General features: G+C 42.4%; 1 protein-coding gene across 2 annotated transcripts in view; it reads left to right on the top strand.

Moving 5' to 3' along the window:
- Positions 1-14,020, top strand: part of pnpla7b (patatin-like phospholipase domain containing 7b) — a 329,157-nt gene that overhangs the window by 279,144 nt on the left and 35,993 nt on the right. For both annotated transcript variants that reach the window (XM_072240527.1, XM_072240528.1), the window contains exons 32-33: positions 1,166-1,318; positions 4,566-4,682. In XM_072240527.1, the coding sequence (XP_072096628.1) occupies positions 1,166-1,318; positions 4,566-4,682 (270 nt within the window). The remainder of the gene's footprint in view (positions 1-1,165; positions 1,319-4,565; positions 4,683-14,020) is intronic.

Raw genomic sequence — 14,020 nt, 5'->3', positions numbered from 1 at the left:
AAGGTGGATAACCAATAGCTCACAGAAGCAGCCTGGATGAGAGAAAGAGAGAGAGAGATAGATGAGAAAGGTTTTGGTACTGCTTAGAGCCTAGCCAGTGGAAAAGAAATCAGGATGTGCGAGATCTGGAAAATTATAGTTTTCTGAGGGTTGAAAGAAGTTTCGGAGTTAAGAGCTGGCTAAGCCATAGAGAGGATCTGAGCAGAATGATAAGGCTTCACAAATGAGCTGTAATTCAGCTAGCGTCCAATGTAGGTATACTAAGTGATATGGACTACATTTTAGCAGAGTTTAGACTGCAAGAACATGAATATAGGAGCGGAAGTAGGCCACTCAGCCTCTCAAGCCTGCCGCACTTTTCAGTATAAGTATGGCTGATCTATGCTGCTTTCCTGTAGCAGAAAGGTTGAATATCAACCAGGAGGTTGCTAGATGAGTACTGTCCAAAGGTAGTAATGGTATAACTGAGGACTTAACCAGATAGAAGGTATTATGCTGGTAGAAATAGGCAGGGTGATAGGGTTTGTGGTCTAAAGCAAACTGTGGGTCAATAAGTTCTTGAGCGTGCCAGTAGCTTAGTTCAGCTTCAGGAAGATGAATGGCATTTGTGATGAGGAGCAAGGTTTTGGTCCTCCAGGATTTATTTGGAATAAATTTCTGCCCAATGAGTTACTCAGTATCAAGCAGGTATAGTAGCAAGGGAGGTGGTGGAAAACTGCCTATCTGTCTTAAATATACTACATTTAATTGTGTACTGTATTTATTGTTACCTAATTCTTGCACTAATTACTGAAAAGCAGACAAATAGTGCAGGCAGTCTGAAATAACAGAAAATCTTGGAAGCTATCATCATCATGGGGGAGAGAGACTGCTCAGTTGAATCTTTCCAATGATTTAGGTGGTGGGTTGAATTTCTCAGGGAAATGTAAACATTTTGAGTTGTAACTGCATTCCTTCTTTTAGTGTCAGCACATGAAGGGTTTCTGCATGGCTGTGTATGCTCCTTCTTGCAGACAGATTTTTACTGGCACCTAGACTGAGAGCCACTGATGGATTCTTAATGGGGTTCAGAGTTGCAGCATGAAGCTGTGAGACTCCCAGTCACTTAAGTTAATGGAATCGGCTCTGGACCACCTTCTTTTCACCTATGTGACTGTAATTGCAGGTTTTGGGAATGGCAGAGATCCAGACTCGTCTGGCTTATGTTTGCTGTGTGCGGCAGCTGGAGGTAGTGAAGAACAGCGACTACTGCGAGTATATTCGGCCCCCTATCGATCGCTACGGAACGCTGGAGTTTGGGAAGTTCAATGAAATTGCAGTAAGTAGATTGACGTTGCAGCCTGGATTTTGTCTGTCTTTGACTACGAGATGAGAGAGCCAGCTAGCACATCACACTTTGTATTTGGAACTGACAAGAAAGAAAAGCAAAATCAAGTTCAGGTTTAGTTGTAATTCAACCATACAGAATTATAGCCAAGTGAAACAGTGTTCCTCCGAGCCAAGGTGAAAAACACGTTTCTGACAGTATATAGCACAAATAGCACATATAGTTACAAATTCAGAAAAGCATACCATGACAAAGAGACAAAATAGCCCTCGTCCCTGAGTGGCATGGCTGCAGATTTATGGGATGTTGTCCTGGTCCAGCTTGCTCTTCCACTGAGTGAACACCGGAGGGCAGTACCAAGCAAATACCAGAGGGCTGAAACGATGGAAGAGGCCAGCCCCCAACCATTGGGGATTCACGCACACCCCACAGAGGCTCTCCCACACCCCTTGGTGTCTGCTCTCAAATGCGACTGTGACAGGTGACCCTGCGGACTTCGCTTAGTCCTCACCACCACCAAAGCAATGCAGCACCCCCACATTTGGTCTCGCCAATGAGCCAGAATTGAAGTATTCTGCATTACAGATGCTGGAAATCGGAAATAAAAATAGAATGCTGGACCTACTGAGCAGATCTGGCAGCTTCTACAGAGACAGTAATTATCAATGTTTCGGGTTGATGACCTTTCTTCACAGCAGCAGAGAAGCTGAAATCAAACATGCCTTAAATTGCGGTAAGGGTGATGAGGGTCATTAGAATGGCTGCAATAAGGAGTCTAAAGGACAGAATTAGAGGTGTCGCGCCTGAGAGAGGATAGGACAAGTCTGCTAATTACAACTGCTCTTAAACAGGAGAAGCGGATGGAAAAATCATTAAATCTGTGAGGTACCAAACACTGCATATGCTGGAAATGTGAAATAAAAGCGAATCTGGAAGTAAGTATTCATTTAGTACTGTGATATGGAAAGATCAAAAGTTTTTTTTCTGTCCCAGTACTATCTGCCTTCAATTGGACACTTTAGGATGGAGCATTTGCCAGTGAGAGTCCAACCATCAACTTGCCGTCAACCCTGGGGCCAGAGACCTGGCAGCTGCTTCGTTGTCAGCACCACTCCATGGTGCAGTAAACCTGTGCTTTGTAAGCAGCCTTCCCTGCCTTTTGCCCCCCAGTGCATCTTGCAATAGAGGCCTTTGTCATCAAACTCCCAGAGCTCCCTACCCAAAAGTACTGAATAGTAGGTGCAGTAGTTGTTAAAAAAGGTAGCCTATCACCACTTTCTGAAGTGCAGTTAGAAAAAGACAATAAAACCAGCATTGCTTGCAGTGCCTACATCCCACACATGAACAAGAAGTCTAGTTAATGGTGTCCAAGCTACAAAATGACCGTTAAAATATGTTACCTTTTGAATTCTGATTTAATTTGTAAAGTTAGTTAATACCGCTATGAAATGGGACATCCAGATGAGCTTTCTCCGAATCACCGACATCTAATTCCATTAAACCTTCTTTCTAATCCTTTCTTAGCCTCATGTGGTTATTTAGTGTCTCATTGCATGTATGCCATCTGCCCCAAATGTTCTCTGCAGTAGTGAGTTTCACATTCTGACCGATTGATTACTGTTAAATAGATTTCTCACCAATTTTGTTTTGAGTTTGATGGTGACCTTCTTGTATTTAAAGCCCATAATTTTGCTCTTTTCTGTCTGCGCAAACATCTACCTAGTGAAATCAGTTCGTGGTTTTGAAGATCTCTGGTATCACTCATAAATACAGCCAAAAGAGACAGTGTTACTGCAGGGCCAAGGTGCAAAACACAGTACCAACAGTCAAACACAGCACAAAGCACACACAGCATGTATAAGATAGAAAGATACAGCCATTCAATAAAAAGAGACCAAACTCAAGCTATGCAATGCCACCGAAATCTGCAAATGACCACAACAGAGCTTGTCTTCAGCTGAACAGACCCCCCTGGGGGTGTGGGGGGGTCCAGCCTAGGGACACAGCCCCTGTTGAAGTGCACAGACTCTGACGCTTCTCCCTGGCAGCTTTAAGCCGGCGATACCATGGCTTGAGGCTGAGTCCTTGCACATGTAAGATAGCAAGCACGTACAGGACATTAGTAAAATAGAATCATGCAAAATATATATGTTTATAGTGCAGACCCTGAGTCCATTCTTCTGCCGAGCGAACACGGTGGGGGGAAGAATCAACCCCAGCCTGAATGCTGCACCGCATTGGCCCGAAGCCTCTCTCCCGGCGGCTATAAACAGGCATCACCATAGCTTCAGGCACTGAGTCCAAATGAATGCTGCTGAAATGTGCAGTCAACCACAATACAGCTTGTCTTCTGCCGCGTGAATGCTTTTAGTGGGGGGGGGGGGGACAGCACCGACTCCAGCTTGGGTGCCTCTCTCCTGGTGGTCGTAGATAGTTGGCACTGGGCTTGCTACAACCGAGACCACACAGCTCCTCTGCCATGCGCCCCTGCTCTCCACCAATAAATCAGTAAATTGAACTTGCGGCATTCCATATTAACAATGCTCTGAAAGGGTCTTGTGATCACAAGAGAACTAACCAAGATGGTCACTCGCCAATTGTCTCAAAGCCTTCTTTGACTCAGGCAGCAGCACATTGTGCAGCTCCTTCATTTTCTCAGCCAGCAAGTAACTCGCTGATGGGGTAGATCTGCAGTACTTTAAGTTCTTAATATTCAGCTGGATCTTGCAATAATTAAAAATACATTTATGTACGACAGTAGCACCTTTTGTTGACGCTGTAGAAGCCGCTGTGACTGAATGCGCCGCCATCTTACCGGAAGAGAAGTTTGGTTTCTAGTCCCCTCTGGAAACTTTAAAGAAACATAGATCAGCAAGCTGGGTGTCCACTAAGAAAATACTTGGCGTTAGAGGAGCCATTAAGAGAGATGTATGTAAAAACATCATATTAACTATTTTGAAGAAGAGCAGGTTTCTCTTGTTCGTCTTAACCGTTAATTACAGTTTAGAATCATTACTGTATGGATGATATGATCATCCTCACATTGCTGCTGTTGAAGTTTGCTGCATTTGTCTGCCATTGAAGGAAAAGGTTTTCATTGGCTGGAGGGTGCTGGAATGCTCTGAGATTTGAAAAATAAGTTATGAGTGATATTTTCCCAGAAATTAACCTGATGCTAATTTTGCTTTGCTGAATAATGTTGCTTTAAGATGATCTTTTATCCATTCTTTCCATACAGGAAGTGGGGTACCAGCATGGGAAGACACTATTTGAGTTGTGGAACAGAAATGGAGTCATCGATAATATCCTAAAAGACCGCTCAATCGACAATGTTGCCAAGACACGATCCTCTGATGTAAGTTTGACTTTAAATTTTAATACCTAAGCTCTTACAAATGGAGTAAGAAGTTGATGTTGCAAAAATCATGTTATACATTTAGAATTTTCATTTGCCCTTTCATAACCATTTTGGAGAGATGATTCTCTCCATGTAATTAGAACACAGTGCACACTTCCAGAATCTGGGAAGGCTGTGCTCCTGCAATACAGCCCATTTTTATTACTAACACAAGATGTATACTAATCAACCCACTGATTTTTTCCAGGATTATTTTCTTACCTCTTAACACTTTCAAGGGAATAGGTGAAATCTGTAAATCTTCTTTGGGCCGTTTCTCATTTGCTTTGTACTATTTTACATATTGCTTTTTGATCAACCTTATTATTCAGCAAATGCAATGCTCACAATTCAAGCTCAATTTCACTCAACCATCTCTAATTGTTCTATCTGCTTCTTTAAAGTTTGACCCTCTGTTGGACTTCGTCTCATGCCTCATCAGTTCAGATCTACAATTAAAAAAATAACTCAGACCAGGAGTGTTTGTGGTATTATGCACTGGAAGGCCTTGCTGGCATTAGATATGAAGATATATTTTTCAGATTGTTTTTTTCAATATGTTCAAGAAATTCCACAAATATTGATTGCAACTATTGTTGCTTGCAGGCTTTGGGAAGGTGACTGTTGAAACATGAACTATACTGAGCAGTTGGTTCCATTTGTATTTGACTGATAGCTCTTAATTTGAATTTGGGAGATATTAAAACCAGAACTTTCTCAACTTTGTGTAGAGAATGCAAAAAGTCATGTACTATTGGTATTTGCAAAACTTTCTCAAGGATATGGGTTGCTTAGAGATCACAGACCATCACAAATTTCACTAATCCTTAGAGTGAGTTTGTATGAGATGAAAGGATTAGTTTAAAATTGTATCTTTCTATTCTTATTTTGTCTCTTTGAAAAATTAGTTGGAAAGATTAAGTGTGTATTCCTCTTTTTTAAATAAATTGGTTGTCAAATATAAAAGTCAAACAGTTTGGAAGACTTTGTCACACTTGAAAACTCAGTGTGTAACATTTAAGTGGAATGTAGATCCAGTAATTACGAAGAGTAGGTAAACTAAATTTATTCATTACCAAACGAAGCTGGAATTCCATGACAGGAAATAGCACTCAATGTGACAGGAAGGTGAGACTGGCTTGTGGGAGAGAGATGATGTGGATATTTAAATTGAACTAAAAAAAAGGATCTGTGTTGATGGACTAAGTGGGTGAACTCAAATGATCTTTCTCATTCATGTTGATCTGTATTAATGTTAATAACACTGATCTTCAGCTTAATACAATTGTGATATTAACTGAGCTATAGTTGCCTGACTCACTGCTCTCTTACTTCTAAACACGGCTCCTGCATCTCCCCAAATACAGGGTAATCTGATCCATTCTATTTATTAGTGAACAATCAGTGATTCCTTAGATTTGCGAGATGATTTACTTTGTTCAGACATCACTTCTTCCCTCACATTGCCCTCTGGCACTCCTGTAATTTCATTTTCTCCTGGTGCATGTGTATGCATACGATGATTTTTTTTTCAAAGCCTTGTTGGAAAAAGAGTAATATCCCCAGCAACTCCTGGTGTCAGTGTAATTCGGGGTGACACTGAGAGCCATTACTCGGGTGCACACAGAAGACTGTTTTAAGGCTGGCGAGGTAGGGCTGGCTGGTGGCGCAATGACATCAGCGCCGGACTCTGGAACAGAGGTTCCTGGGTTCGAACCCAGTTGGGGCCGCTCCCGAGTACGCTTTCCATCCGTGCCGGGTTGAGTGTCGAAATTGCAACAACCTCGTAAAATACAGGGAAAAGTAATGCGAAATGTCTGTGTGAGGAGTGGCGCGCCTCACAGTCTCTCTCTCTCTCTCTCTCTCTCTCTCTCACTCCGCCCCTTGTAAAGTCATGAAAAGGACATCGTCCCACCAACATCGCACATGCACGCAGACGCACACACACGCAATGCACATGCCAAAAAAAAAAGTCTGGCGAGGTAGTAATAGGGGATAAAGAAATGGCAGATGAACTTAATGAGTACTTTGCATTTATCTTCACTGTGGAAAACAGTAGCAGTGTGCCAGAAGTCCATCAGTGTCAGCGAGCAAGAGAGAGTGCCATTGCTATTACAAAGGCAAAAGGGTTAGGCAAACTCAAAGGTCTTAAGGTGGATAAGTCACCTGGACCAGATGGACTACATCCCAGAGTCCTAAGAAAGGCTGCTGAAAGATGACGGATGCATTGGTCATGATCTTTCAAGAGTCACTTGATTCTGGCATGGTCCTAGAGGACCAGAAGATTGCAAATGTCACTCCACTCTTTAAGAAGGGAGGAAGGCAAAAGAAAAGAAATCATAGGCCAATTAACTTAACTTCAGTGGTTGGGAAAGTGTTGGAGTCCATTATTAAGAATGAGGTTTTGGGGTACTTGGAGACTAATGATAAAGTAAGTCAAAGTCAGCATAGTTTCTGGAAAGGGAAATCTTACCTGGCAAATTTGTTAGAATTCTTCGAGGAAGTAACATGCAGGGTGCACAAAGAAGCGGCAGTAGATGTCACTTACTTGGATTTTCAGAAGGCATTTGATGAGATGTCACACATGAGGCTGCTGAACAAGATAGAATCCTATAACATTAGAGGAAAGATACTGACATGGATAGAAGAATGGCTAACAGGCAGGAGGCAACAAATGGGAATAAAGGGGATCCTTTTCAGGCTGGCTGCCAGTGACTAACGGTGTTCCTCAGGAGTCAGTATTGGGACTGCTACTTTTCACATTGTTTGTCAATGATCTGGGTAATGGAATACAATGCTATGTGGCTAAGTTTGCAGATGACACGAAGATAGGTGGAGTGGTAGGTAGTGCTGAGGAAGCAATGCAATTGCAGCAGGACTTAAACAAATTGGAAGAATGGCAAAAATGTGGCAGAAGGAACAAAGTGTAGGGAAATATATGATAATGCATTTTGGTAAAAGGAACAATAGTGCAGAATATTACCTAAAATTTAAACATTGGAGGTGCAAAAGAACTTGGGAGTTCTCATGCAAGACTCCCAGAAGATTAATTTGCAGGTTGAGTTCGTGGTAAAGAAAGCAAATGCAATGTTGGCATTTATTTCAAGAGGAATAGAATATAAAAGCAAGGAGATAATGCTATAACGTCTTATAGACACTAGTCAAGCTGCACTTGGAGTATTGTCAACAGTTTTGAGCCCCATATCTCAGAAGGGATATGTTGTCATTGGAGAGAATCCAGAGGAGGTTCACTAGGCTGATTCCAGGAATGAAGGGGGTTAACATATGAGGAGCATTTGGCAGCTTTGGGCCTTTACTCACTGGAATTTAGAAGAGTGTGTGGGGATCTCACTGAAACCTACTGAATGTTGAAAGGTCTAGATAAGGTGGATGTGAAGAGGATGTTTCCTGTGATGGGAATCTGCCGCAGACTGCGGTGGAGGCCAAGTCCGTGGGTATACTTAAAGCGGAAGTTGATAGTTTCCTGATAGTAGATAGAATGGATAAAGTAAAATTGTTCTGTTGGTAAAACTTAGCAAAGTAAAGTTTACTATCATATGCACAAATACTTGTATGAACTGGTGCAATGTAAAACTTGCTTTGAGCTGCGTCACAGGCCAATGCCATTATATAAACAGTATTCACTAGGTAGGCATGAACTATACACAACTTATGCAAGAATACAATTGGAACAAAAAGAAACTGATGTCCATTTTAGTGCAAAGTGATCAAAGTGGTCATATTATTTCTAAACTGTAGTGTTTAGGGTTGTGCCAGTTGGTTCAAGAATCAATTTGTTTGAAGGGAAGTAACTGTTCTTGAGCCTGGTGGGGTAGGACTTAAGGCTTCTGTACCTCCTACCTGATAGTAGCTGTGAGAGCATGTCATGGCCCAGATTAGATGTTCAGGTTGTGCCTCTAGGCATTACTGATGGAGGATAAGGATGTGTTGGGCCAAATCTGTAGCCTCTTAACATTCCTGCACATTCAAACTGCTGTACCAGCCCACAATGGAACCAGTCAGGGTACCTTCAACAGTACACCTATAGAAGTTTGTTAGAGTGTTTAGTGACAAGTTGAATCTCTGTAATCTCCAGAGAAGGTAAAGATGCTGATGTCCTGCATGAGTAAATGAGGCAGAGGGCTCAGAAACCAGGGCACATGAAAAGAACCGGACAAGATGTGGAAGATCTGGGAGAAATCTACTCTCCAATTGCTACACCTGTGCAATGTTCATCTGGGTGCAGCCCCTTTCAGACTGCGCTAGGGAGTTGGAGCTAAATAACTTGTGGCTCATTTGGGAAAATGTGGAAGTGATAGGAGCGAGGGAGATTGTCACAACCTAGTTGCAGGAGGCTATAGCTGGGTGACTGTCAGGGGCAAGAAAGACAATAGGCAGACAGTGCAAAGTATCCCTGTGGTTGTTCCCCTCAATAACAATGTATATTATTGGCTAGAGGGGAAACCAGGGAAGGCCATAGCAACCAGGTCTCTGATGCTGAGTCTGGCTCTGTTGCTCAGAAGGGAAGTGCTCCAGCTCTCCCAGTGCAGAATGGGTTGTGTAATCAGAGGACAGAGAAAGAGCATAGGATCCATCTTCAAAGCCCATGTGAAACGCAGAAAAGATACAGCAAATTTGAGTACAGTGGACTTCGAACACCCTAGTTACATCAAGGGAATTGTCAGTGATATAGTTCATGACCCTGCCTGCAGTGCTCTTCTAGCAAAGGTAATATTCTGCAATCCTTACCAGTTCATTGCCGCTGAAGGTGTTCACACTAAACAGTTTATCTATTTATGGCAAGCAGACTCAGTTGAACATTGGAAATATCCTCCCTGTGGATAGCATGCTGGAAGGTGCCGTTGTGTGCTGTTTGGAGAAAAAGCCAAGTAAAATTGCTTTTGTTTCCGGAAGTTACACCAGAGTCATCTCCTTAATTGTTGGAATATCAGGAAGCTATCATCCAATAGGAGAAATGTTCCTGCTATGCGTAACGTTGGCCTCCTTGCTGAAGAATTAGTGCAGGGAGCATAGTTCCAGATTCATGGATCATTGGGATCTCTTAGGGAAGGTGGTGGTTCTTCATCATGTTCAATGATGACTGGAAACCTGTGTGGGAGAGTTTTTAAAGTGAAAAACCTGTTGCACTGGGGCACTTTCACTCTCTTAACTCAGAAGTTCAGGTCCAGTGGTACAAACAAGCATGACAAACTGCGGTTTTCCTTGGTTGCAGTGGATGACCATGGCATCCTCTGTACCTTGCCATGTCCTTCGCTCCCCATGGAGTGTTACAGTACTGCCTTCCTGACTGTTGGATCTCACTGTAAATCTCATCTGCTGGAACTGACTTCACATGCTGGGACATTCACGTCCCTATCTCACTGCAGTATGAGGCTGTCGGCTACTGTCAACTAGTTTTGGCCACTTGTTGATGCAATGTCCCGATGTGTGGCTGCTGTTGCATGCAAACAGCCACTTGGAGCCACAAGAGAAATCTGAGTGTCCGGTGGGGACCAAATGTGAGTGAGCTGCCCTAGAATGTCCACAACAAGTCCCTTCACCAGAGATGCTAACCCTCTCTGGACACCCCATTCACCCCTGGGGAAGGTATGACTTATATAAAATGGATGGATTGCACCTGAACTCAATGGGGACCAATATCCTTGTGCGCAGGTTTGCTAGAGCTTTTGGGGAAAGTTTAAACTAGCTTATTTAGGAAGAGAACCAGAGTGGTAGGTCAGAGGATGGGGTATTTGGTATATAAGCAGATGCAATGTTTAACGAGTCTGTGAGGAAGGATAGGCAATGGATAGGGCATAGTTGTAGGAATCAGGTATATGGGTGATGAACTTAGAGCATGGAACAGTACGTGGAACTTTGATTTTGTGGCTGTTACAGAGACTTGACTGTCACAAGGGCAGGAATGGCTGCTGGATGCTCTAGGGATTAGATGTTTCAGAAGGGATAGGGAGGGAGGTAAAAGAGATGGAGGAGTGACATTGCTAATAGTATCAGAGGTGCAGAAAGGGAAGGCGTTGAGGAGGGATCGTCTAGTGAAATCAGAAACAGGAAGGGAGCAATCACTCTGTGGGGAGTATTCTATAGACCCCCAGTAGCAACAGAGGCGCTGAGGAACAGATCAGGAGGCAGATTTTGGAAAAGGTGCAAAAGTAATTGGATTGTTGTCATGGCTGATTTCAACTTCCCTGATGTTGATTGGCAATTCCCTTATGCAAAAGGTTTAGATGGGCTGGAATTTGTTAGGTGGTTCCAGTAAGGATTCATGGCACCGTATGTGGACAGGCTGACTAGAGGAGAAGTCATACTGGATTTGATACTAGGCAATGAACCTGGTCAGGTGATGGACCTCTCAGTGGGAGAGTATTTTGAAGACAGTGACCACAGCTCCTTGAGCCTTTACTATAGCCTTGGACTGGGATAGCAGCAAAAAATATGGCAAAGTACTGGGGGAGAGCGAATAATGATGCTATTAAGCAGAAACTTGGGAGTGTAAATTGGGACAGATGTACTCAGGGAAGTGCACAATGGAAATGTGGAGGTTGTTCAGAGAGCACTTGCATGGAGTTCTGGATAGGTTTGTCCCATTGAGGCACGGAAGGATTGGTAGGGTGAAGGAAACATGGTTGAAAGGAGATGCAGGATATCTAGTCAAGAGGAAGAAAGAGGCATACTTAAGATTTAGAAAGCAAAGATCAAACAGGGCACTAGGGAGTTACAAGGTAGCCCAGAAGGAGCTTAAGAATCGACAGGAGAGCTAGAAGGGGACATGAGAAAGCCTTGACAAATAGGATTAAGGAAAACCCCAAGTCATTCTACACATATGAGAATAACAGGAGAATGAGTAGAGTGAGGGAGGATCAATCAGCGATAAAAGAGGAACAATGCTTGGAGTCAGAGGCGGTAGGGAAGGCCCTTAATGAAATGTTTTGCTAAAGTATTCACCGGTGAGACGGACCTTCACAAATGTGAGGACAGTGTAAAACAGGTTGATGTGCTGGAAGATGTTGAGAAAGGGATGTGCTGGAATATTTGAAAAATATTAGAATAGTTAAGTCCTCTGGGCTGGATGAGATTTACCCCTGGGAAGAGGTTACTGTACCTTTGGTGATCCTCACTGGCCACAGGAGTAGTACCAGATTTGGAGGGTGACAAATGTTATTCCTGTATTAAAGAAAGAAAATAGGGATCTCCCTGGGAATCATCAACCAGTAAATCTTGCATCCATGGTGAGCAAATTATTAGAGACAGAATTTACGAGTATTTGGAGAAGCACAATCTGATTAGGGACAGTCATCGTGGCTTAGTGAGGTACAACTCGTGCCTCACGGTCCTAACTGAATTATTTGAGAAAGTAACAAATCAAATTGATGAAGTTAGAGCAGTGGATATGGTACTTATGGATTTTTGCAAGGAGTTTGGCAAGTTTCCCCACAGTTGGCTGATTCAAAAGTCAGGAGGGAAACTTCGCTGCGTGGATTTAGAATTTGCTTGCCCACAGAAGGCAGAGAGTGGTAGTAGATATAGTGTATTTTGCTTAAAGGTCAGTGACTGGTGGTATTTTGCAGGGTTCTGTGAATTTTATAAATGACTTGGATGAGTAAGTGGAAGGGTGGGTGAGTTTGCAGATAACTCAAAGGTTAGTTGTGTTGTGGTTAGTGTAGATGGTTATCATAGGTTACGGAGGGACATTGATAAGGTGCAGAGTTGGGCTGAGAAGTGGCAGATGGAAAAGTGAGAAGTGATACATTTTGGAAGGTTGAATTTGAAGGCAGAGTACAAGGTTAATGACAGGATTCTTAGCAGTGTGGAGAAACAGAGGGAACTTGGGATCCGGATCCATAAATCCCTCCAAGTTGCCATGTGAGATGACAGTGTGGTTAAGAAGTAGTACGGTGTGTTGTCCTTCATTAATCGAGGGATTGAGTTCAAGAGCCGTGAGGTAATGTTGTAGCTCTGTAGAAATGGTCAGACCACACTTGGGAGTATTGTGTTCAGTTCTGGTCATCTCAGTTTAGAGAAGCTGCAGAGGTGATTTACCAGGAAACTGCCTGGATTAGAATGCATGTCTAATTACAATCAATTGAATGAGCTAGGGCTTTTCCCTTTTGAGTGAAGGAGGATGAGAGGTGACTTGATAGAGGTATACAAGATGTAAATTATCATAGATAGAGTGGACAGCCGGAGACTTTTGGCAAGGGCTGAAACGGCTAATATGAGCAGACATAATTTAAAGACGATTGGAGAAAAGTATAAGGGAGATGTCAAAGCAAGGTTTTTTTTTTACACAGGTTGGTAGGTGCGTAGTATGCGCTACCATGATGGCAGTTACATTAGTGACATTTAAGAGACTTAGACAGGCACATGGATGAAAGAAAAGTAGAGGGCTATATAGGAGGGAGGGATTAGATTAATGTTAGAGTAGTTTAAAAGGTTGGTACAATATCATGGGCCAAAGCATCTGTACTGTATGTTCTATGAACTGAAAGTAACTTGAAGAAAAAAAATTAATTTGAAATGCGCCATCAGTGGAGGCAGTTTCAATCGTAGTATTGAAGAGGGAATTAGATAAACATCTGAAAAGAAAGAGTCTACAGGACAATGGGAAAATGGTGGAAGTGTAGGACTAGTTTGATTAGCTGTTGTACAGACTGATTCAAACTTGACAGAATGGTCTTGTTCTTTGATTCTGTGTGTGATCTGGGAGGTATAAAATAATTAAATTTTTGGGTGTTTCAAACATTAGTTGCTATCATAATCGATTCTGTTATTAAATATTTTACTGTGTACCATAATTTCTCCCTAATGCTGATCATAAGTAATTTAGAATGTGATTACACTGGATGGTTGTGCATTAGCTATGGTTCATTCCAGTGCAGTCTGATCCTTTGTATTTGTCTTGAGTATTTTTATGACCTCCTTTCTTCTTTTACAAAGCATAAGCTGATTCGAGTGCAATCCTCCAAGTTTTTCTGTGGCTGATGGTTTGCAGTTGGTAGCTACTTGTCAAATGCGATCCATTATTTTGCCTTCAGACGAAACTAGAATATTTCTTTCATTGCCCATGTTATTCTATGTACCTATATTTATTTTAGAATCTTTAAATTCTGGACAACACTTTAAATTTGAACTGTTGAATTGAGAGTTTATAATGGAATTCAAGATGTACAGCATGCGAACAGGCTCTTCAGCCCAACTCATCCGTGCCGACTATGTTGTCCAGCAAGTCAATTCTACCTGCCCATATTTGACCCATAGCCCTATGTATTTGTGAATAT

Source organism: Mobula birostris, chromosome 22 (assembly GCF_030028105.1).
Source record: "Mobula birostris isolate sMobBir1 chromosome 22, sMobBir1.hap1, whole genome shotgun sequence".
Taxonomy (NCBI): Eukaryota; Metazoa; Chordata; class Chondrichthyes; order Myliobatiformes; family Myliobatidae; genus Mobula; species Mobula birostris.
Note: the sequence above shows the minus strand (reverse complement) of the source record. Positions and strands in the feature narration are given on the sequence as shown.